General features: G+C 49.2%; 1 protein-coding gene across 2 annotated transcripts; it reads left to right on the plus strand.

Annotated features, from left to right (window-relative positions):
• The first annotated feature begins 586 nt into the window (after nt 1-586).
• Nucleotides 587-23340, plus strand: SPP2 (secreted phosphoprotein 2). 2 transcript variants are annotated; one of them, XM_045481802.1, is made up of 8 exons: nt 587-765; nt 892-1016; nt 7369-7491; nt 8628-8735; nt 13009-13063; nt 13762-13809; nt 16265-16360; nt 23327-23340. In XM_045481802.1, the coding sequence occupies exons 1-7, from the start codon at nt 708-710 to the stop codon at nt 16348-16350; spliced, it is 603 nt and encodes a 200-aa protein (XP_045337758.1). In that variant the 5' UTR covers nt 587-707; the 3' UTR covers nt 16351-16360; nt 23327-23340. The 2 variants fall into 2 exon arrangements, with proteins under 2 accessions (XP_045337758.1, XP_045337757.1); XM_045481801.1 differs by lacking the exon at nt 23327-23340 and adding an exon at nt 23094-23323 and having other exon boundaries at nt 588-765.
• Nucleotides 23341-24235: the final 895 nt, after the last annotated feature.

A 24235-nucleotide genomic window follows, 5' to 3' on the forward strand; every position in this document is an offset into this window, starting at 1 on the left:
CGTTTGCTATAAAGTATCTCTCGCTTTTAAGACTCACCAGCGACGTTGGGCTCTTACGCCACGTGAAAATCATCAGCACGCGCACACCTTTTGGTCTAGGTGATGTGCACGAAGGTCCGTTAGCAGAGAAGCCCGGTCCCCAGGAAGCTTCCTGCTGCACACGTGTACTTGCCTGACACACTTAGCTCCTATATATCCAATTATCTCCTTTACCGCCATCGTTTCCAAACACGTCTTGCGGTAGCCACACCATTTCCGCACGCATCAACCGCAAGATCTTTAGGAACGGGAGGGGGAACCAAAGGGACGACCGTTGAAAATGCACGGTTTTGCCCAAAATACGATTACACCCCCTCCCTCTACACATGCAACCGAAAGGAAGAGACAGAAGCGGCACATGTGGATGAAATTAAGACAGGGAAAAACAAACAGCACACGCGGGGGCCCCGGACCTCCCGATGTCTTTGGCCGTGGGCTAAAGTCCCCCACTGAGGGCAAAACTTCAAAAGTAGCCTCCACCTGGCCCGTTTCCATAGGAAAAGCCAGCAGTAAATATTGACCCCAGGATCAATGGTTTCTGTCGAAGCCGCAGCAGGCAGGCCAGAGAGAGCAGGCCAGGTCACACGTGATCAGGAGCCGCTTCGTCCAACGCCGAGAAACGATCTCGCCGCCTCTGAATTAAAACTACTCTTCCCCGAACGGAGAAGATGGTGACGAAGATGCCCATTCTTCTGGTTCTTGGAGTGAACTTCCTGTCTTGTGCAGGTAAGCAACTCAGCGCCACGGCCCCCTGCCCTTAATGCTGCAGGTGCCGTCCTGGCCTGGGGCGGGGGCGGGGGGGGGGGTTGGGGTTCTTGTCTCACTGTGTCCCCCGTGTCCACTGGCGCCCAGGTTTCCCCGTGTATGACTACGACCCGTCCTCCTTGCGGGAAGCCCTCAGCGCGTCCGTGGCCAAAGTCAACGCCCAGTCCTTGAGTCCGTACCTGTTTCGAGCCTTCAGGGGCTCAATTAAAAGGGTAAGTGCGGGGTGGGGGGTGGGGTGGGGGGGGGGGCGCCTGGGTGGCTCAGTGGATTAAGTGGCCGACTTCGGCTCAGGTCATGATCTTGCCGGTTCGTGAGTTTGAGCCCCGCGCCTGGCTCTGGGCTGACAGCTCAAGCCCGGAGATGCTTCGGAGTCTGTGTCTCCCTCTCTCTCCGCCTCTCCCCCTGCTTGCGCTCTGCGTCTCTCTCTCTCCCCCTGCTTGCGCTCTGCGTCTCTCTCTCCAAAATAAATAAGCGTTAAAAAAAAATTAAAACAAAAAAGGGTAAGTACACATTCCATCTTCTTGATTCCTCTTTCTACTGCCTTCTGTCCTTTTTTTTTTTTTTTTTTTTCCTTTCGTCTGTTGGGTGCCCTTGAAAATTTTTTCCAGTTTAGAAAGATAATAGCTAGTCCTCTTTTCAGACTTTTTAAAAAAAATTTTTATTTATTTATTTATTTGTTTATTTTAATGAGAAAGCATTTAATTACCGTTCTTGTCATAAGACCCTCAAAGCCACTTCGGATGCCAGATTCTTCTGTACCTCCCTCCTCTGGCCTGGCTTCCTCTTTCCAGATGTTGCCCTTTGTGTATCCTGCTTCTGTGTCCCCGTCCCCGTCCCCGCCACCCCCCCCACCCCCCGTTCCTCTTGAGCAGTTGTTCTCTATGAGGAACTGCTCCTTTATTAGAAATGAGGTTTATTTTCGATTTCGGAGGTCCCCCTCCTCGCCCTCAGAGGAAATAAATTCTGGCTTGTAAGCCACAGAAATCCCACCTTCCTTTGTCAATTTGGTAATGGTCTGTTTCCTGTTAGCTTCGGGAAATGGGGAAAACATGAACTTTCTTGGGCTTCCGATGACTCAGTCTGTGATCGGCCAAGAAAGAAACACAGAAAGAGGCTTCAAAGCCCGGATTGCAAGTCCCGTTCCCCTCCCCCATCCCCAGGGGACTTCATGACCTACTTTTATGGTCCTGGGCCCTGGGCCCGGTTGGAACAGAAGTGCCCCCAGGGTAGTGGGTGCTAAGGTGGGAGGTGGGGGAGGGTCTGTAAAGTGGCAGGTCGCAAGGCTGAGGGCTCCGTGCAGCCAGGCCACAGGGCATCGGGGTGGGGATGCAACCGGGGGTCCAGGCGGCAGCTATGCCCCCACAGGGGCAGAAGGGCCTTGCTTTCCCTCTGCCTGCCGCTCGCCTCTCCCACCAGGACTGGGCATCACCCTGGCTCACGCTTAGCTTGCTCCCTCCCCTGCCATGGAGAGCACGCAGCTCGTGGCTTTCCTAGCCCTGGTTTCCAAATACAGCACATCCTTCTTGACCTTTGTCCAGAAACTGGCTCAGTTTCTCACATCCGGATTCCCAGGAAATTAACTGAATTGTCTCGGTTACGTTTTCTAGTTGGGCCCTAGGTCATGAAGATGATGGGCTGTGTGTCAGCTGGGGGCCCAGCCTAGGAGCAGGCTGTCAGGGCCCAGAGCAGGGGCGGGGGGGTCACTTGGCCCCGACGTCGTGGTTCGGGGACACTGGGAGATAGGTCAGTGCCCAAGCTGAAAGGTGAGTTCCTTCTGGAAGAGTAAGGATCAGAATAAAGGACTCCCCTTTGGCACACCGGCTGCCTTGGTTTCCATTTTCCGCATTTAATGAAATCTCCTTGTGGTGTCAGGGGCTCGGTGCTTACAGACATAAGCTTTAAATTTACCTGTAACCCGCTGATACCACAGAAGAAAGTTAGTGGTTTGTCACGTGAGCAAGGGCTCGGGACGGACCCTCTTATGGATGGGTCCCGACACCATGGAAATCTGGCCTGTGGCGATGGGCTAGGACGAGGCGCCCCAACCCAGGCAATTGATACTGCGTGACTTGAGCCCACGTTTAACAAAGACGGGAAAGGAGAAGACAGTGACCTCCGATGTGGACATGGGACCTGCTCAGATGCTTCTGCCAGGGGCACGGGCCGGGGAGGACAGTGGACACGGGCCTTGTGCTGGGGAAAAGAACGGAACTCAGGTCCCATTGGGGACAGAGCAGAGGGTAGGAAAGAAGGAGGTTGGGTTGGACAAGGACATAAACACATGAAGGTCATTTCGGAGGGTGGGGAGCACTGCGGGGGGGTGGGGGTGGGGCAGAAACAGAACAGGCAGAGGGAGGGGTGGGCGGGCTGGGGCTGGGGCAGCGTCAGATGGGGTGGAAGCCTCCGCCGTCATATTTGAGCGAAGACTCAGTCAGTGACAAGAACCTCCATCCGTGGGGAGACCGTGGGGAGACCTGGAAGACCAAAGGCCTTGAGAGAGAGGTCGGAGAGGTGGCCGGATTGGGGACGTTCCTGGAGCATGACTTGGAGAAGCTTGAAGCCTGTTTTAAGAGCAGTGGAACATGCACATACGCTCAGGCAGCTCTTTGCACTTGGGAAGGTCTCTCCAGCCACCAGGTGGAGTGGGGTGCCAGGGAGGAGGCTGGGCCAGCGACCCTAGGCAGCAGGTGGTGCTGGAGGGCAGCTGAGCCTGGGGTGGGTGTGGGGAGGATGGGGGTGGCTGGGTTCTGGGACAGCCGTAAGCAAAGCCACGGAAGGTTTGGGATCCTCTGATGTCGGTGCCCCTCTCTGTCCGTTTTTACCATTCATCTTCTTTTCTTTTCTTTCCTTTTTTTTTGGTCACTGTTTTGCTTTCTAAATTATTCTTAGTTGTACCTGATCTTTACTGATCTTTACTTTTTGTCCAATTGTAAGGGTTAGTTGGAAAAACCTAAATGATCACCGTGTTAGGCTTCTCCAGAGCAGAATCAATAGTGTGCGTGTGTGTGTGTGTAGAGAGAGAGAGAGAGAGAAAGAAATGTGGGAGGAGAGAGAGAGAGGGAGAGTGAGTGAGATTTACTTTAAAGAATTGGCTTACACTATGTGGATGGAGGTGTGAGAGATCCGAACTCTGCAGGCGGGGGGGGGGGGGGGGGGGCTGGCAGGTGGATGTTGTAGTTCACGTCGGAAGGCAGGATGCTGGCAGATTTCCTTCCTGCTCAAGAAAAAGGCAATTTTGTTCCATCCAGGCCTTCAACTGATTGGGTGAGGCCCACCCACATTAAGGAGGGTGATCTGTTTTACTCAAATTCACCAATTTACTTTTTTTTTTTTACTTTTTAAATGTTTATTTACATTTGAGAAAGAGAGAGAGAGAGAGACAGAACGAGAAAGGGAGGGGCAGAGAGAGAGGGAGACACAGAATCCAACACAGGCTCCAGGCTCCGAGCTGTCCGCACAGAGCCCGACGCAGGGCTTGAACCCACAAACTGTGAGATCATGACCTGAGCCAAGGTCGGATGCATAACCGACTGAACCACCCAGGCGCCCCCCACAAATTCACCAATTTACATGTTAATTGCATTCAAAACACACCTTCATGGAAACATCCAAATATCCGTTTGACCAAAACTCTGGGTATTGTGGCCCAGTCAAGTTGACACATAAATAAACCATTATAATCACCAAAAAGAATTGTTATGGGTTTATATATTTTTGTTTCTGTTTGGAATAAAACATTTTCTGTTTGGAATAAAAAACTTTATTCTGTTTGGAATAAAAAAAACCCAAAATATTCTCGTTACACAAAGTCAGAAAATACAACGAGGAAGAAAACACCAAAATTACTATCTATTGTCCATTCCTCTGAGGCCACCACGATGAACATGTGGGAGAATGCCTTTTTGGATCTTTTTCATATATTGGAATAAAATATGTTTTGTTTGTTTTTTTACGACACACAGTAGCATAGTGTAACGTCAGTCGTGAAGAACTACAATTTATTTCAGCAAAGATGCTGGATTTTGGATTTGCTCTAGCTGATTCCTTACCGTGGGGCATTTAGGTCGTTCCACCTTTTTCAAACAACACAGAGAGGAAATTCGATGGTTGAAACTGAGTTTACGTGAAAAGGCAAAACCATTAGGCTTTCCTCCTTATTCTGAACAGAGTGCTTAAAGGTGCTTAAAGATGCAAAAAAAAAAAAAAAAATGGTTGCAAACTTATCTCAGAGTTCAATAAAATCCTCTGTACTCCAAAATTCCCACATTTGTGTCTTTTCAACCCAGCCTTTGTGCCTCCAGCTGGCTTTCGCTGGGTCGCTTTCAGGGAAACTGCTGAAGTGTGATCGGTGAGAGGGTCCCACCAATGGTGTCCAGCAGAAGAGAGCTCTCTCTGTTTACGAGACTCCGATTTATTAGCCAATATTTTAAAATTACGAGTAAATGAGGCAGTAATTATTGTGGAGGCTGAATTTTTAGTCTTACTTCTTTCCAGAAAACTCTACTTCTATGAGCACGCCTCACCCAGTGTTAAAAGGGACATGAAAGGACGCCTGGGTGGCTCAGTGGGTTAAGCATCTGACGTCGGCTCAGGTCACGATCTCGCGGTCCGTGAGTTCGAGCCCCGCGTCGGGCTCTGTGCGGACAGCTCGGAGCCTGGAGCCTGCTTCGGATTCTGTGTCTCCCTCTCTCTCTGCCCCTCCCTCATTCATGCTCTGTCTCAAAAATAAATAACATTTTTAAAAAATTAAAAGGAAAAAAAAAAGGAGGCACGAAGGCGCCCCATCCCGGGCTTGGGGTTTGCTGCTTATTTCCAAACAAAATGTTCTACGTGTTCCTGTTCTTTCCTACGTGTGAATGGTCTGTGCTCTCAGAGAGACATCTCCCCACCGTCTCCTCACTGGGAAGTCGGTTGAACGTGTTGTTGACTCTGATTTGCCATAAGGTCGCTCAAGGACTGAAAGGGACTTGAGTTTTGGAGCCTGGGTGTGTGGTCGGGTACTGGGTTGTGGCAGCTCCCGTCTGGCCTCCCCGCTGCCATCTTGTTCCCGCCCCCCCCCCCCACCTTGTGTTCTCTTTGTAGCGGTCGTGGTGACTCACATCTTAGCTCTTAAATCCTTCTGCGAACTTTCCATTGCAATGAGAATGAAATCCACACACCGTCCCATGGGCGACAGGACCATCAATTACCGGACACACCCCATCTCGCACACATCATCGTGTAGAGTTCTTCTCTTGTTCGTTTTGCTTCGGCCACAACCTCTGTTCTGCCCCAGGACATTGGCCCTGCTTTTTCCCCACACGACGGGCTCTTTCCCATTCTATGAGCCTCAGTGGGAAATATTTCTTCCTTGGGAGGATTTCTCTGGCACGTTGTCTCCAGTATTTCCTCCTCTCCATCCCCACCACCATGTTGTTTTTTCCCTCATAACACCGTAACCGTCTAGAACGACCTTGCTTAGTTTCCTTTAACGTGTTTACTGTGTGGCCCTCCAATTGGAATCCAAGCTGCATGGAACCTTCCCTGCTCTGCCTTTGGCGCTGGGCACACAGTGGGCAGTCATTAAGTCACGGGACTTCTGGGTCATCAGAACATTGCAGATTCATCAGGGAGTTTGGAAGTTTCCCCCACTATCTCACCCTTGGTGGAAAGGAGTAGACAATTGTGCAACCTCATTTATGGGTCAGAAGTGATCACACAGGAAGCAGGACTAGACAATACTGTGCAGCAGAGTGGAACTTACCCCTTAATTTCTTATTTCGGGGATTATTAAGAAGTCATGGAGCGTTCTTTTAGGAAAATGTCCCTTAAAAATACACCCAGTTGATTCTCGCTATTTGCAGGGGTTGTGTTCTATGCAGTCGCCACGCACACTAAATTAGTACCTACTGAACCACTGCTCCTTGTCTGACACGCGTGTTTTCTCCATACGGCACATCCAGCCTTTCTGTGTTTGGGAGCCCTGGACAGCACTGTAAGGCTACACCTGGAGGGCCATTTTAAACAGCAAAATCACCAAGGGAAAAAAAAAAAACACAAAAATGAGAAAAACATGGTCCAAAAAAGAGCAGGAAAGGGGTGCTTGTCTACAGCACGACAGCAGAAACAAGAAGGCAGAGCTCTGCCTTGTCTGATCTCCACTGGGAACGTTGGCACAGGACAACTCAAATCCTCAGTGCATGCGTGTGGATGACTGCAAAGGGACCCTGAACCTCGGTTCTGGGGTTATAAATAAATTTGAGCAAGTAGGCAAATTGGCAAAAACGGAATCTGCCATGAGGATCATTTATAAAGGTAAGTCGTCGTAAGCAACGTCGACCTTGGAGTTCCCACCAAGAACGCCTAAGCTCTGGCTCCGTTTTTTCAAATGAAGTATTATGTGCCTTTGGAAAAACGTTTCTTCTTGTCTCAGACTGAGGGCCGGGAACTGGGAGATTGTGAGTCCAGAAAGCTCTCACCATGGAGGACTCTGTAACTTTTTCTTACTGTGCAGGGAGAAACATTTGGAGCATTGCAAACCCCAGTAGCTCTCCCATGGCAAACTGATGCTTTGTTTTTGTGAAGGTCTATGTCCTGGACCAGGATAGCTTGAGCATGGACCTAGAGTTTGGCATTCGGGAGACAACATGCAGGAGAGAATCTGGAGAAGACCCTTCTACCTGTGACTTCCAAAGGGGCTACTACATGGTAAGCGTGGCGGGAAATGCCGTGTCCCAGAAATTAACCTGTGGAAGCGCCTCGCTTCTTCTGTGACCTGGAGCCGTGCCCTGTCACACGGACGCTCTGGCATCCGGCCACGCTGGGAGGCACTGACTGTGCCCGTGCTGTGCTCCCTGCGCAGGGGCGCAGTGCAGCTCAGTAGCTGAGGGCTTGAGCTCTGGACTCCATGGTGTTGAGTGATCCTGGCAAATTGTTTAACCCCCGCTGCCTCAGTTTCCTGCTCTTTGAACCGGGTGTAATGATGGTTCCAGGCAAACTGAATACAAAGAGGCCAATCCCAAAGGCAAATTCCAGAGGTGTTTCGAGTTCCATTTTAAACTGATCTAAAAACTGTGTCCTTGGTGTGAGTCACACTATTTTGCAGTTGGCTGTTGTGCAGTATGTCACCTGGCTCTGGTTCTACTGAACCACGGTGTGTTCCGTTTTGCATCCCCGGTGGCCAGAACGTGGCCCAACACTTGTTCCCACCCACGGGCAGGTGTCTGGGGTGAGCAGGCCACCACCACCGGGCCAACTCTTGCTGTCCAAAATGTTTGCCTAAAGACGTATGAGTTTTCAGGGTTTTGTGAGCTTATGAGTTTGTTACTTTATGAGTTCGTTACTTTATGAGTTTGTTACTTTATGAGTTTGTTACTTTATGACAGGGTCGCTTGGCAATGATGTAAATTCTGAAAGGGGAATCCTTTGTTTCGCGACCTGTTTCATGAGACTTTTCTCTGTGACTGTTGGGTGAAGGACTCAAACCCAAGTGTCACAGCGTCCACTCCTAACAGACTCTTGAGGCCAAAGGAGAGGAGAATGCAGTCCTTGGGTTCTTCCTGCTTCCTTTTGTTCCATTGGGAAACTTCGGGGCAGCTCCCTCAGGGGTCACGGGGAGGGGAACACGTGATACCCACAGGCCTGACAACACATCTTCAGGTATTTCAGTTGTGTCTGCTTCGCTGCTGGGAGATTTTCATTTTGGGAACATGAGGTGCCTCTGTGAATTTCCCCTTTCCGTCTGCATCATTCTGTCAGGCGTTACACTATCACCTGATCTCTGAGATGGGTCCTAACCCCTTCTAGGAGCCGCTGGCCACGGAGCTCACTGTTTTCTTTTCTAGCCAGCAGTTGTTTGCAGAAGCACGGTGCGGATGTCTGCCGAGCAGGTGCGGGACGTGTGGGTTCGCTGCCACTGGTCGTCCAGTTCTGAGTCTGACAGCAGCGAAGAGGTAGGACCAGGGCCTTGGTGTCCCCCGGGACAGCGCCCTGGAGGCTCTGTGTGGGTCTGTGACAAGCAGACACGTGTGATTGAGTCACTGGAGTATCCCCAGGCAGGGGCAAACACGGCTTTGCTCACTTGGCTGGAGTCTCCCCTCCTTCTCCAGCCTCTCTCTCTCCTTCTCTCTCTTTGTTTCCCAGAGAGTTGGAAACAGAGAGCTTAAAGCAACAATTGGCAAATCGTTAGAGTTTTAGAACTGAGTGTGCAGGCCGCTGACGCTGTGGGTTAGTGGAGGGAAAGGGGAGGGGCATTTTTGTTGGACTAGAGTTCAAAACCATTTAGCAGCTCTGCGGTCCAGGTCAGGGTACTTAACTCGATGATCGGGCACCTCTTCACCAGCGAGATGCCGGCAGTAAAGGCCATCTGACAGTGCTGAGAGAATTGAGTAAGTTGGTGGACAAGATCTGGCCCAGCGTCTAGTCCCTGAGAGATGCTTGGTGAATGGCGGGCTGGCCCCTCACCCCCGCAACTGCGCTGAAATCGATTTGGTTCCAAGATCTATTTCCCGGGTGTTAGGACAAGTACGAAGGACTTCCTTTTCCAGACTCCACTGAAGCTTACGTAGAGTCTGATGTGTTTTTGAGCTGACACACTCACACATCGGTGGCCTGGCTAATCCAGAAACGACAAGGACCAAGCACAGCGTTTCACAAGCTTTTTGTGCATGTGGATTTTGTGGCTTATATGGGAACAGCTGGGGAGAGAGTGAGAAGCGAGACAAGCAAGTCCCGAGCCGTGTGGAGTTTGTAGATGAGTAGGGGGGGCTCCGGGCAGCAGGGTTGATCCTGACTACCAGGCAAGCGTTTGGGGGTACATGTTGAGAGGTCGGAAGATCGTCTGGGCGCAGGGAGAGCTTCCCTGGGGGAACTGACGTCCACATCAAGAATGTCCATCAGTTCAAAGGGGACAGGTGTTGAGGGGAGGAGGAAAAGTGATTCCAAGCACAAGGGGACCATCAGGGAGTTCTGTGAAGTACAAGAGAAGCTGGTGGGTTGGAAGGGACACAAACCATTATGACCGCAATGAGCAAAATACGGGCACAGAGGCACACGGTTGATCTGGAGACAAAGGCAGGAAGGACCTCCAGGGTCATGTCTAGGGTCCCTGGCCTCATCCTAATGACGACGGGCCTATTGATGGCTGAGAGCAGGTGGGGGCACCAGGGGGCTGACAGGACACGTGCCAGGGAATGCTAACGGGAGCCGGGAGTTAGTAGTGAGTGTTGAGAAATGGATTCTAGTTCATTCTGTGGCCTTTAACGTGTTGAAATGAATTCAGTAACTGCCCCCCTCCATTTAATCCCTCTTCCACCACTGGTTGGGTAAGTCAATTCTGATCGCACAACCCACAGATCTGTTGCAACTTTTTCGTAGCATAGTGGACCGTCTGCTTGTCTTCCAATCTGAGTTTTATAAGAAGACTCTGACATTAAGTTAGGTGAGCCCCTGAAAGAAGCAAGATTTTGAAATAAACCCTCAGGTGGATGTTCTCCAAAGATTAGGAAATCATAAAGAATTAGGGGCAAATTAAAAAAAAAAAAAAGAACTCCTTAAATTCAAGAATTCTGTAATTCGAAGGAAGAAAGAAAGCAGATGGAGATTTCAAGTAATTCCTGGAAACTCTGAAGTAGATTTCATATATGAAACAGAAAAAAAAAAAAAGAGAAAACAGCTGCTAACCATTCATTTTCAGTGAAATAAGCAGTGATATTAGAAACAAAAGATATGGAAACCAATTGGACAATAAATTTCATATTAAGAAAAGAAAAAGAAACATAAAGAGACGAGACTAGGATGAATTTAGGCATCAAACAAAGAAATCATTGTTGGAGGTAGGAAATAGAAGAAATAAAACCAAAAAAAAAAAAAAAAATCCCAGAGTAATGAAAATGAAGATCGTTTGAAAAACATATGTAGGTTATAGAAAAACTTCGGGGGAAAGGAATATAATGTGAAGAAAGGGTTAAGCCATGGAGAATAAGACTGAAACATCCAAGATATGAAGACTAAGGACTTAGATCGAAGGGAAGATATCTCGCAAGGATATGATGAGAGAAACCGTCCATAGTAGAAGTTTGGAGTTTTCCCTTCCGTGATTTTAAGAAGTATAAAAGCTGTAAGGACATAGGGGGAATAAATGTCTCAATTTGCTAACATTCTGCTGTCCTTAGTCAAATGTATATTTGAATTATAGGTAGTTTCTATGATTTCTGGTTGATTGGGAAAGAGAAATCTAGAGAGGACAGAGGGTTCTATGTGCATACGAGTGCACAGTCAACCACGTAATAGTTTAGTCACCGTCCAGAGTGCGGCGCTCATGCCTGTAGGTTGATGGGGGAACTTGACTTTAGGCAAATCCTGATGTGGAGTAGGTGGGATGAGATTTGCCTAAGGCTTCAGCCAGGAGACCCAGAAACAGTCCAAAGGGAGAAACTGAGGAAGAATAACCAGAGTGGAATTCTGAGCTCAGGGGACGAGCGGCGACTGCGTTCCGTTGCAAATGATAGAACTTGAAGTACAAGTCGCCGAAGCCAAAATGGGTAAGTCCCTGGATCACATTCCCAGAAAGGAAGGGGAGGAGTTGACCTCGTGGACCCGTCCATTTGGGAGTCTTCAATGCCACCTGGGCCAGCTTCTCCCTCCCTTCCCTCCCCCCTCTCCCCCAAGCCCCACCCCCTTCCCCTCTCTTCCCTGCTTCCCTCTCCTACTGTAGACGAGCTTTTTCCTTTCAGCAAGGCCACAAGCTGCTCCAGATTCAGATGCTCTAACTTAGGAGGAAGAGGGAGCATTTCTCTCTAGCTCCACTGGACGTGCCTCTTGGCATGACTCCCTTTGGCCTGGCTTAGGTCATGTGGGCCCCAGGCCTTTTTTTCAAGTTTATTTATTTATTTTGAGAGAGAGAGAGAGAGAGCACACAAGTCGGGAAGGAGCAGAGAGAGAGGGGGGGTGAAGAGAGAGAATCCCAAACAGGCTCTGTGCTCATAGCACTTGGTGCTTGATCCCGTGAACCAGAGACAATGACGTGAGCTGAAATCAAAAGTCAGACACTTAACTGACTGAGCCGCCCAGGTCCCCTCCCTTTTCTTTTTTTTTTTTTTTTAATGTTTATTTATTTTTGAGACAGAGAGAGACAGAGCATGAATGGGGGAGGGTCAGAGAGAGAGGGAGACACAGAACCTGAAGCAGGCTCCAGGCTCTGAGCTGTCAGCACAGAGCCCGACGTGGGGCTCGAACCCACAAATCGTGAGCTCATGACCTGAGCTGAAGTCGGACGCTTAACCGACTGAGCCACCCAGGCGCCCCCTCCCTTTTCTTTTAATAACACCTTTACTGAGTTATAATCCACACAGCATACAACTCACCCTTTTAATGTGTCCAATTCGGTGGCTTTCAGTATATGAATATATACTGAATATAGCCTCCACTATCTAAATCCAGAACATTTGCATCAACTCAAAAAGAAATCTCATCCCCGTTACCAGCTGTTTCTGTGCTCCCCGTTCCCCCAGCCCCCAACAACCCCTCATCTGCCTTCTGGGTCTACGGATTTGCCTATTCTGGCCATTTCATACAAATGGAATTATATAACACGTGTCCTTTTGTAACTGGCTTATCTCACTAAGCATCGTGTTCTGGAGGTTCCTACCTGCTGTAGGATGTATTGATACTTCGTTCCTTTCTAGTATTAAGATTCTATTGTACGAATATACTACCTTTGATTACCCATTCAATACTCGATCAACACTTGGGTTATTTCCGCTGTTATGAACGATGATGCTACGAGTATTTGTGCGCAAGTCTTTGTGTGGACATATGTTATTCAGTGGCTTCATGGAATCTATTTGTGCAAGCCTTTCCCTAACTGAACACATTAGGGGAACTTCATACCCAGAAAACCCCCACATCTGATCTAAATGCAGTCTGTTTGCAAGCTCATAGGAAAGGTGCCATATTTCTGGTCCCCCACATTTGGGAGCACGTTCTGAGTCCAGTGGAAAGCTTTTCAGGCGATTTAGACATCGTGTGATTTGTTCTTCCCCATGTGCTTTCCTAGACACACGTTTGACACCACATAAAGTTATTTAATACAATATATTGCCTTATTTCATTAAAAATGAATTACGTAATACCTAAGAATCTTCCTGATAATATTTGCATTTTTTACAATGTCTTTTTTTCCCCTCTTTCACGTGCTGATCTATCCTGATGCCGAAATTGACTTAGATGGGTTTTGGGGACATATTGGGATCCTCTACATGGAGAAATCTGTACCTACCTGGTAAGTTGAGATCTGTTCTTTTTTAATGTGTTTGTTTTTTCTTGAAACAACTTTATATTGTAGTTCTCTGTTAGTGAGTCACTTAACGCTGGAAACACTCTACATGCCTTTGAACAATTATAGTGTTTCCAGAAGATGAGCATTTTTTTTTGTTCCTTTCTTACCAGTAGACGACAACGATACAACTTTTCATTTAGGTATCTCTTTATATTTATACAGAGATTTTCCATATATGATTCCATCTGAGGTGTCAAACAAACAGAGCAAATGTGAGTTTACACCTCGAGAGGCTCCCCCAACTTGAACAGGCTTATTTCCTCCTGGGTGCGCAGGCCGAGTTACAGGACCCAGGTGTGCCACAATGTGTGGCCGGAGGGTCTGGACTAAAGCTCACCTAATTGATCGGGGGCGAATTCTGTCATCCTGAAGCCACGCGATGAGAACCAACCATCGCTTTAAGAGTCTGGGTTGGGGGAGGGAGGGCCCTCCTTGCTTTCCTTGGTTAGGGTTCCAAGGGTTAGGGGCCATTTTTATCTCCCTGAGCCTTTTTCCCGGTGCTGATAGCTACAACACTATTTGCTGATCCTCCACTGTTTCTCCCTTAAAAGGAGGCATATTTGGGGCGTCAATAATGAAACCACAGAACATTCTGGCAATGGAGAAAGGGGCCTTGCCTGACGACCATTCCTGTATTACAGGTCTCAGTCCTGACAAGTCCAGAAGCGAACGCAGTGAACGGTCGCTCGGTAAGTGGTCCTACTTTTTTCCACGCAGCACCAGCAGATTCTTTTTGGATCGAGCCAGACTCTGCTGGCACCATTTCACAGTAGATTAACCCCCGAAATACAAAATATTTCAAGCGCAAACGAAAAGAGCAGCACTGCACAAGCTTGCTTTGCGAATCACTGAAAAGGTAAAACGTGAGGCATGAGAACTTACTTAAATGTTAGCAGGAATCAAAATGTCACAGCTGGCTCAGGACGTCAGCATCGACCTTTCCTCCCGCCCCACTTTGGGGCATTTTCTGAAAGAGCGTAAACTCTCTCGAACCACCTCTTTGCCATCGGCTTTCAAAGGTGTTTTGGGGCCCGTGGATGAAGTTAACAAGACCATAGTTCCTCTCTTTTTACGGATCATTTTCCTCGTTTAGTCTTCTTTTTTTTTTTTTTTTTTTTTTAAATTTTTTTTTTTTTTTCAACGTTTATTTATTTTTGGGACAGAGAGAGACAGAGCATGAACGGGGGAGGGGCAGAGAGAGAGGGAGACACAGAATCGGAAACAGGCTCCAGGCTCTGAGCCATCAGCCCAGAGCCCGACGCGGGGCTCGAACTCACGGACCGCGAGATCGTGACCTGGCTGAAGTCGGACGCTTAACCGACTGCGCCACCCAGGCGCCCCTCGTTTAGTCTTCTTAATAGCTCTGGGAGGCAGGTGTTGTATTACCTGCTTTTATAGACGAGATAAATGATAATTCGTGGCGTTAATCGCATATGCAAAATGCAAAATGCATATGCAAAAGTGCTAATCGGTTGACACGGCTTTGTCTTTCACAACCATCCTGGGAGGCCGCACTCTGTTCCTTCCCATTTTGTAGATGGGCAAACTGAGGCTTAGTGAGTTTCTGGAGTTTGTCCAAGGCTACATTGCCAATGTAGGACTTGATACGGATCTGTCAGACTCTAAAGCTTCTGTTTTTGCCAGTGCTATTTTCTGGACGAGCTGTGAAATTCACTTTACTTTGGATTTCTTCATTAAAATGAATAACACAGATAATAATATTATATTGAGCCCGGTGTTTGATCCTCACTAGGCATACTGAAATTTATTTGAAGTGCCAGGGCTTACAATCCGAGGCTTGGTTTCAAACAAAAAGTTTTAGACACCCTCTGCGTCGTCTGGGAGAACATACAATTATTTGCACAGTGCGACCGTTGCTGAGGACATTTTTTTGAACACCTCTTTTTTGGAATTGCCTTCAGAATCTATGGCCCATTCTTTCAAGCTGCTGTAGTGGTGGAAAATGGGTGTCCTTGGATTTGGTTTTGGAAATAGCCAAAATACATGTGATTAATCAGAGTAATAACCAACTTGGGTACATTAGTTATAGATTGCCGTGTGTCAAATTACCCCCCCCCCCCCCCCCCCCCATTTAGCAGCTTAAAGCAACAAGTGTTTGTTATATCACAATTTCTGAGGCTCAGGAACCCAGAGGCAGCTTAGCCGGCTGGTTCTGACACAGTCTGTAACAAGGCTGCAGATAAGGTATTGTCTGGGGCTGTGATCTCATTTGAAGGCTTGACTGGGTCTGAAGGATCCACTTCCAAGGTCACTCACGTGGTTGTAAAAAGCCTTGACTCTTCATGGGCTCTTGGACGGAGGGCTTTAGTTTCTCCCACTGTGGGCTTTTCCATCGGGCTGTCTGAATGTCCTCAAAACATGACAGCTGGCTTCCCCCAGAGACAATGATGAGAGAGAGACAGAGAGACAGAGAGAGAGACAGGAAGAGAATGAGTAAGCTGCAGAGCACCTGAGACAGAAGACACGGTCTTTTGTTACCTAATTTTGGACGTTGTATATCACTTACTTCTTTGTATTTTATTAGTCACACTGACCAACTCTGGTCCAGTGTAGGAGGGGAATACCCAAGTGTGAATTCCAGGAGGCCATCTTGGAGGAGGCTGGCTACTACAGTGGGAAAATGCCATTTGGGACCAAAACTATTTTACGTCTAAATGAATGTGACTGAGCCTTCTTATATGGCTCAGAAGATAATTCCAGAGTTGAATTTTAAAAACGTGTTGGGCCCTGGGAACATCACGGATGCGGTTGAACATCCGTCTCCGAGATTTCTTTGAAGACGACAATTTAATTTATTTCACCAAATGTGTGTGACAAGCACGGGGCAGATCTCACGGAGGCCTGAAAGACAAATGTGACAGTGCCTGCCTTTGAGGCTTACAGTAGTGGCCGGGACAGGTCACACGTGGAGAGAAACACACACGGGTTCAGCTGTGATGTCTCGCAGGGGAGGGGGAGGGACAGCCGGGGAGGGCAGATGGAGGCGGTCCTGTCTTGGCATCCCTCGGCAGTGTGGGTTTGTTTATGCCGGTCACGACCCTTCCCGCTACTTATTGTCACGGGGCCCATGTCATCTCAGACGTTGGTGTGAATGACAGAGCCTATCCGTCCTTCCGTCTGCAGAGAGCCTGAGAAGGATCTTTCCTCCCGGGAACCGAGGGTACCCGTACAAGGGGCACAGAACAAGGACAAACGCTGGCTTTGAGTAACGGCCTCGAGGTAAGGGGACACGGCTAAAAACATGCGTATTTAGAAAGAGAAGCCGCTTGGAGTGAGCGCCTGGACGGACGCCGCGGCCCCCAGACGTCCTGCTCTGCCGCTCGGCTCCTGTCCTCGCCTTCCCACCCCCGCGTCTCCTCCCAGGCTCTGCCCCTCCGTCGCCTCTTCCATCCCGTGCACCTCGAGCTTTCTCCTGTGGCTCTTGTATTTGTCACCACTGGTGTCATCACGTGTTGAAGAGCGGACAGACAGAACAGCCGCTCCTTTGACGCATCCCCCTTCCAGCAACTGCCCCCCCACCCCCGTCCGCTGAGCTTCTCGGCTCCACCGTGGCCTTCGGCTGCTGCCCTACCCTTCTCACCTCTCATTCGCCTTCTGCTCCTTGCACCCTGGATCTTCAGCCCTCGGATCCGTGAAATCAGATCTGCCTGCCTCTCCTCGCTCGGTAATTTAAAAACTGGTGACCATTTGTATTACCTTCTTAGCCCGCTGTCTCTTCCTTCTGCAGATTGCGCCGCGGTCTCGTCCACTTGCCCGCCCTCATCAATGATCTGCAGTTACTTCCAAGCGCACACCTCTTACCACGCTCTATCCCGAGATCCAGGCCCACTGGATGCAGTTGCTATGGTTACCTGTGACCTCTCGGGTCCCACCCAGCCTCCTCGTCAGCTCCCTGCCTTAATTGAGGGCATCGCCATCCACCTAATTTTCTCAAGCTCAAAATTTTAGAGCACCACTGACTCTGTACCCTTTCTCTTCTCCCAACATCCACAGGGGTCCAGTCTTACCGAGTTGGGCCGCACGTTTTGTCTGGTATCGGCCGATCACTTGCTCGCCATCACCACCGACCGGGGCATGCTCTCCTGCCTCCGGTCCTGATCTTATGCTGTCCACCTTGCACGCTGTCCTCAGGCTTCTCTTGAAACACAGAGGGGTCTCTGGTCCTTTCCACGTAACCCCCCTCATGCTCGCTTCACTTACGGGATAAAGCAGAGGTGTGCAAAAGACAGGCCCTAAGCCAAAAGGAAGAAAAGCCTATTGGCCCCCAGTGCTGTGGGGAGCTGCACACTGAGCCCTGCTTCACCAAACCGGCCCTGAGTGTCACCGACTCTCACGAGTATATAGATTCCCAGTTGCTAGGGCATTTGTAGCTAAGTCTTGTTAAAGGCTCCCAAGTAGTAAGGGGATGTCAGGAAGTGGACACCTAGAAGGAATCCTCAGATGCGATCACAGACATCGATTCCCTGCACGTCCAGTTTTGCACGGAAACACAAGTTAATAACGAAGCTTGAGCTCTCACAGGCTTCAGTTTACACAGCACTGTAACCCTTCAGGATAAAGTCCAAACTCCTCAGCGTGGCCCACAAAGGCCTTGGGGACCTGGCCCCTGCCCACTTCTCCAAGTCGGCCTCACCCCGAAGCTCCAGCAGTATTGACATCCGCCCGGCTCGCCCTGCTGTGACCTCTGCAGGGAACAGCCCCCTCGCCGCTCTCCCCTCACTGGTCAGGTCTCAGCTGGGCGGTCTCCTCTGATCCCTTTAGGACGGTCCTCATCACGGGGCCTCCGCACTCGTCCGTCCCCTCTCTGCCGCGTCACGTTGCACGGGACCCCCGGGCGCAGGGCGCAGGGCACTTCGCTTGCTAACATCCGACTGCCCCGCACGGAGCCTGGCACGCGGCAAGCGTTCAGCAAGTAGTTTTGAGTGGGGGATGGAATCTTCCACGGTAGGTCCCTGAAATAGTTATTTTTTAAAAAATCACTTAAGCCTCGTATAATTAATTTTTTTAAAGCTTATTTTTTTTTCAACGTTCATTCATCTTTGGGACAGAGAGAGACAGAGCATGAACGGGGGAGGGGCAGAGAGAGAGCGAGACACAGAATCGGAAACAGGCTCCAGGCTCTGAGCCATCAGCCCAGAGCCTGACGTGGGGCTCGAACTCCCAGACTGAGAGATCGTGACCTGGCTGAAGTCGGACGCTTAACCGACTGCGCCACCCAGGCGCCCCTGCCTCGTATAATTAATTTTTAACCGCCGGAGTTTGAAGGAAGTCAACTGGCATTTTACTAAAATAGAAGGAAAATTTACCAGTGAGGCCGTATTGGATGAAAGATGCAAACAGTCGGTTTTCTTTTTAATCCGCATGCCTCCTAAAAATAAACACCAGCTTCGTATGGAGATCAGGAAACTACTCATTACGAAGAAATGGACTCATCATATTCCTTTTTTTTTTTTTTTTTTATAAATTTAAATCATTTCCTTTTGCTTTATACAGCATCCTTGGGGAAAAATACAATGCTCAATGAACTGGCTGTATTTCATCTATTAATAATAGGATTATATTGGGCATATACGCACACATGTATTGCAATACAAATTCTTGATTTGATTTCCATAACAAAATTGATTGCTTAACAAATGTCTCTTTAAAGGCAGTGGAGGGGCGGCTGGGTGGCTCAGTCGGTTAAGCACCCGACTTCGGCTCAGGTCATGATCTCACAGTTTGTGAGTTCGAGCCCCGTGTTGGACTCTGTGCCGACAGTGTGGAGCCTGGAGCCTGCTTCGGGTTCTGTGGCTCCCTCTCTCTCTGCCCCTCCCCTGCTCACGCTCTGTCTGTCTCTCAAAAATAAATAAACATTAAAAAAAAAAAAAATTAAAGGCCGTGCAGACAAAAGGTTCAATGCGGCCGTCCTCACCTGGACACTGACTTTAAGTCCCAGTTATGTCCCTGCCCTCCCATGACCTTTAGATTTCCTCACTGCGCTCTGAATTTCCAGGAATCACAAAATGAGCCTGGGAAGGCCAGCACAGGGTCTGGAACCAGCAGACCTGGCTCCCAGCCTGCTCTGTCACCATGAGCTGTGAGACAATGTTCCACTGTCTTAACTTCTCGGCTCACTTCCTTCAAAGGAAAATATTATTATTAGTTTTGTATTTGTTTTTGTGCCTGTTGGACCAGGAACTCCTTGGGGATGCATGGCCTTGTCATTCTTATTAATTATTTTAGTTCCTACCATAAAGTTAAGGACAATGTCTAGACCATAATAAAGGTTCAATCAGGTTGGAAGGAAGGAAAACACACACGCATGACCCAAATCAGGACAACTATTTGCAAGCTGTGAGTGACGTTCTTCCAGTGGGGAGCTCCTTGAAGGTAGAGGCTTTGGTTCCGGTAGCTTGGAGCCCTCAGACCCTGGTTCAGCTCCTGGAACAAAGTAGGGGCTGAGGAAGTGTTTTTGTAATTCAATAAACACTGTTCTAGGATCCTTTCAGGTTGCTAGAAAATCATTTCGTACATAGGAGTAGATCGTGAAAGGTAATATTTAGACAAGAGCTTTGGAATTTTTGTCTTATTTGCCCCTCTAATATAGGGGCCATGAAAATCCGGCTCTAACCCTCACATTGGAAGGGATCTTTCTGAGTGTCTAACCCTTGCTTGATCCTTATAGATAATAGTCCACACTCCTTAATTATGCAGTGGCCAGATGGTCACAAACCACACCAGACCGCAGCAATGTGAGCGAGGCCTTTTCCTTTATGTTGCCACGTTGATTTGTGCGGACCCCTGGAGTTCTATGTCCAAAAGCAGCAAAGGAGGCCATTGCCAGTGAGGCCTGTTGGAGATAGCTGCGTGGTGGAAAGAATCAGTCTCAGGATTATTTCAGTTTGCCCAACAAGTACTCAACTCCCAAGGGTGCCTGCGCCTGTGTTTGGACCCTTTATGTGCATTGCCTTTTATAAATCTTGCAACAACTCCTATGAAGCTTAGCCATTATTGTCTGTGTTTTGTAGATGAGGAAGCAGAATCATCGGAGAGTCTTGCTCTCAGAGGGGGTGTTGAGATTGGGGTTTTCACTGTTGATGTCTGGGTGTCTCTCTCTTCCCGCCTGTGATACTGTACCTCATGCCAATACCTCCATGTTTAAGAAAGATCATGAAAGGGCAAAGCCCTGAAGATTATTTATTTAAGATACATGTGTCAGGTGTGGGGTGAAGCTAGGTAGGCAGCCGGCTGGAAGGTAGACTAGTTGACTGGAAGTGTTAACACATACCTATCTGTCATCAGCCAGGTGGGAGGGGTGACCCTACAACACGGGCCCCTAAGTGAGTGGCGGAGCGATTTCCATATTCGGGCGTGAGACCCGTGGGTGACAACTTCTCATGATCTCCCATGGCTCCCACCTCCTGGGGGAACCAGACTCCATCGGAGATGGAAAAGACCAGCCGGTGCTTGGGAGCTGGCAGCCTGGCTATGTGCGGGCTGTGTCTACTTGTACTCTGTCTGCCCTGACGCTCATCCATGGCACACACGTGACGATTACTCCACCAAGTACAGTCGGTTCTCATTATCATCATAGTTATGATCTGTAGAGTCGATGCCAACACTGATTTAGCGGATACGCAACCATTGCTCCTGTGGGAAGTACAGGGTGAGGCTCCTGTGAGCCTCTGGTCACCTTTCATCAACCAGTCAGTGCATGACCTTGATGTATGGGTGTTTCTGTTTAAAGACACCTTATTTACCATACTGTTGATCCACGTAGAACTCACGGCCAGCGGCACTGCAACTCGCGCCTGAACCGCGTTTCTCTGACACAGGCGTATCGCCCCGAGGCGCGTCACAGCCCGTGCTTAGCAGCGCTAGACAGCACTTGGGCTCCACGTGTGGGGGCCGCAAAATCACCACCAGGAAGCACAAAGATGCCAAAAATGTGGCATCGAATAAACCGCGAGAAGGACACTTGTTGACAGTCTGAGCCGCAATAAGGGGGCAGAGCGTCGTCTTACGTGGCCAACAGCACCCATGTTGGGAGACTCCCTGAGCATCTCCTGGAATGAATGCAAAACCCCCAGGAGTATTGATCTGGGGGTTACAAAGGAATGTTAGCGAGCAGGCGAATTTCTGAGAATTCAGAGGGTCTACAGAGCAGTGGTTTCCACCCCTCGCTCCTCCCCATCCCCTGTTTACTCTCTCGGGTTCTCTTCCCACTTGGCTTGAAAGAAGTGGGGTCTGTACTGCTGCCTCCTCTTTCCATTGGCTCTGCCCTGCTCTCTCTCCACCTCTTGGGGCCTCCAGCCCCCTGGCCTTCCCTGTGCCCACTGGACTTCGTGGCTGCATTTAGTGCCTCTTTCCTGGCTCTCCTTTCAGCCAAGACTTCTCTCTCTCCTGCATGGATCTCTCTTCTTCTTCCTGCACCCGGAATGGTGGTGTTCCCCAGGACTCCGGCCTCAGCTCTTTCTCTATGCACTGTCTTCTCTTTCCTGGGTGATCCCAGGAACCCCCGGCACTTTGATGCCTATCTGTCCGGGGAGCATTCTGCCCTCCGTGTCCACACTGCACCTCTACAGCGTTTATAGACTGTGCCTTAACCAACAGCATGCCAGACGCCTGCATCTGTGTATCCTGTCACATGCTCGAAGCACAGTTCTTCCCTTCGGGACTGGTCTCTCTCCTGTAACCAACTCATCTTCCTGGTTATCCAGAATCTGAATAACAGATTAATCTGAATAACATCTTCCTGGTTATCTGAGACAGAATCCTCTCGGACCTCCTCCCTGCCCTCCGCCACCCAATCACTGCTTTCTGCTGTCTCCCTCTGACGTTTCCTGTCTCTGTCCCTTCGCTGGCCCGGTGTGGACAGTGTCTTCATGATGGCTTCATCTTGTTCCCTCAAGGTCACCTCCACATGTCACCAGAATTGTTAACACTGGTGGGGGCAGGAGTGGAGTGGGACACAAGGAATGGGGCCCCCTGCACCATGGTGTGGTCCATGTCTGTGTCCCCCGATCCTCTCTGCCTCCACATCGCACAGAAGAGTCACATGGCTGATTATTTCCATGGGCCCCCAGTCTGGCTCAGGCCTCCATTCCCAGGCCCCCGATGCCTTGCTACAGCACCCCACCTCCACCTTGTCCTCGGGGTCTCCTGCACCAGATGAATTCCTGGAATTACGTTTATCATACTGTATTCTAGTCCCTTCCGGTTTCTCTACAGTTTGTGATTTCTTCCTTCCTTCCTTCCCCCTTCCTTCCTCCCTTTCCTCCTTCCGTTCTTCCTTTCCCCCTCCTTCTTTCCTTTCTTTCCTCTCTCTTCCTCTCTCCTTCCCTCCCTTCCCTCCTTCCTTCTTTTGTTCCTTCCTTCCTTCCTTCCTTCCTTCCTCCCTCCCTTCCATTGAGGCTACACCTTATTCATCTTTGTAACCCCCAATACTTAATGGATGCATACATGCTATTGAACTGATGAATGGATGACTGTAGCTGAGGCCTGTCTCCTGCTTTACTGATTCCCGTGGCTCCCTCGCTTGTACCCTGTCTCTTTCCTGGCTGCAGCTTTGCCTCAGGCCCCCTCTGGCCCTGTCTTTTTTGAGACTTGAGCTTCCTTTCTGGGGCCACCTCCCCTTCCCCCTGCAGGTTTCTCTCACTTCTTTGTCCGAGACGCTGATCATTTTGTATAGTTGTTCCAGTCTCTAGCGCCATCTTGGATTCCCCTTGAATACACTCAGGAGTGCTGGGCCCTGAGCCTCCATAGAAAGGATGTGGAAAGCATGCTACAGAATCTAATCCCTCTCCCCTTCTCTCTTTTAACAGCAAAATGCATTGGAAGGAATAGAAGTTCCAGAGAAGAAAGATACTTTATGAATGGTGTAATTTTTCTTTTGATCAGTTCCAGTCGTTAATGAATGTCTTACTCTTCCTCTTTTTTCACTGTTCGATTTTTTTTTTTTTTTGAATAGGCATAACTGTCGGGGCACCTGGGTGGCTCAGTCGGTTGAGCGTCCGACTTCAGCTCAGGTCATGATCTCGCGGTCCATGGGTTTGAGCCCCGCGTCGGGCTCTGTGCTGACAGCTCGGAGCCTGGAGCCTGCTTCAGATTCTGTGTCTCCCTCTCTCTCTGCCCCTCCCCTGCTCATGCTCTGTCTCTCTCTGTCTCTCAAAAATAAATAAATGTTAAAAAAAATAAAAATAGGCATAACTGTCAAGTTTTTAGATAAGAAGCAATGACATGAAGAGATTAGTATTACCTAAGGATTTTAGGAGCTGAGGACTCACAAAGTGGCCACGCTTAGCCTAATTATGTCAAACACATGTTTTAGATCAATATGCAATGATTGTAAATTCCTTACTCTTAAAGAGACAGTCAGTCCCAGGCAGCTTGGCGTTAAGAGTGTCTTTCCTTTTGTGACTTATGTTAATTTTAAAAAATAAAGGAGCTGAAAAAAAAAAATCACCTGGTGATTTAGGAATGAAAAGGCAAAGGCCGTCCCCTCCCCACCACCCAAATGCCCCTGTGGATTCTTTTTCTCCAGACTTCTTAGTCCTGGGCGTCAATACAGCAAAGCCAGCTTTCTGTCAAACCAGGTATTGCCGGGAATGAACCCAAGGACAGAGGTCCGTGTTCCCAAGCCACTTAGCGATTGCTGCAGTTGGGGGGGGGCCTCTCCTGGAGCCAGGCCCTTGTGAGGTGTCCTGGGGGGATTAGAGGAGGTGAGAATCTACAAACCCAAACACAGCACCTCACCAGTGAGATTGAAACCCCGTCAGTTTCCCTGGCTTTCCGTGAAGACATCACAAGCCCTGAGACCCATTTCCTGGATGGGACGTACATTAAGACGTTATCGGTCCTTTGCACCGACCTCGAATGAGGTGAGTTGTTTGCTAGGGAATCACTGGCAGTCTGCCTAAGCATGACGGTGTTGCATTCTTGCGAGCCCCCGGGGACACGCACACCCCTCTCCGGGGAGACCACATTTACCTCCCTTGTCCCTTCCCAGCTTGGATTAAAAATTGCCCAGAGTTCCGACATTTGATGTTCTTTTTTATTTTCTCTCCCAAAATGTCTCCGTGTGGCTTGGCTTGTCACCAACATGTCGCACGC

Source organism: Leopardus geoffroyi, chromosome C1 (assembly GCF_018350155.1).
Source record: "Leopardus geoffroyi isolate Oge1 chromosome C1, O.geoffroyi_Oge1_pat1.0, whole genome shotgun sequence".
Taxonomy (NCBI): Eukaryota; Metazoa; Chordata; class Mammalia; order Carnivora; family Felidae; genus Leopardus; species Leopardus geoffroyi.

What these genes read in the sequence shown, in the direction of transcription:
- SPP2 (XM_045481802.1), top strand. Translation starts at nt 708, where the DNA reads ATGGTGACGAAGATGCCCATTCTTCTGGTTCTTGGAGTGAACTTCCTG. An exon ending in TCAGGGGCTCAATTAAAAGG is followed by an intron (nt 1,017 to 7,368) that starts GTAAGTGCGGGG and finishes GTTTTTGTGAAG; the next exon opens with GTCTATGTCCTGGACCAGGA. An exon ending in ACGCAGTGAACGGTCGCTCG is followed by an intron (nt 13,810 to 16,264) that starts GTAAGTGGTCCT and finishes TTCCGTCTGCAG; the next exon opens with AGAGCCTGAGAAGGATCTTT.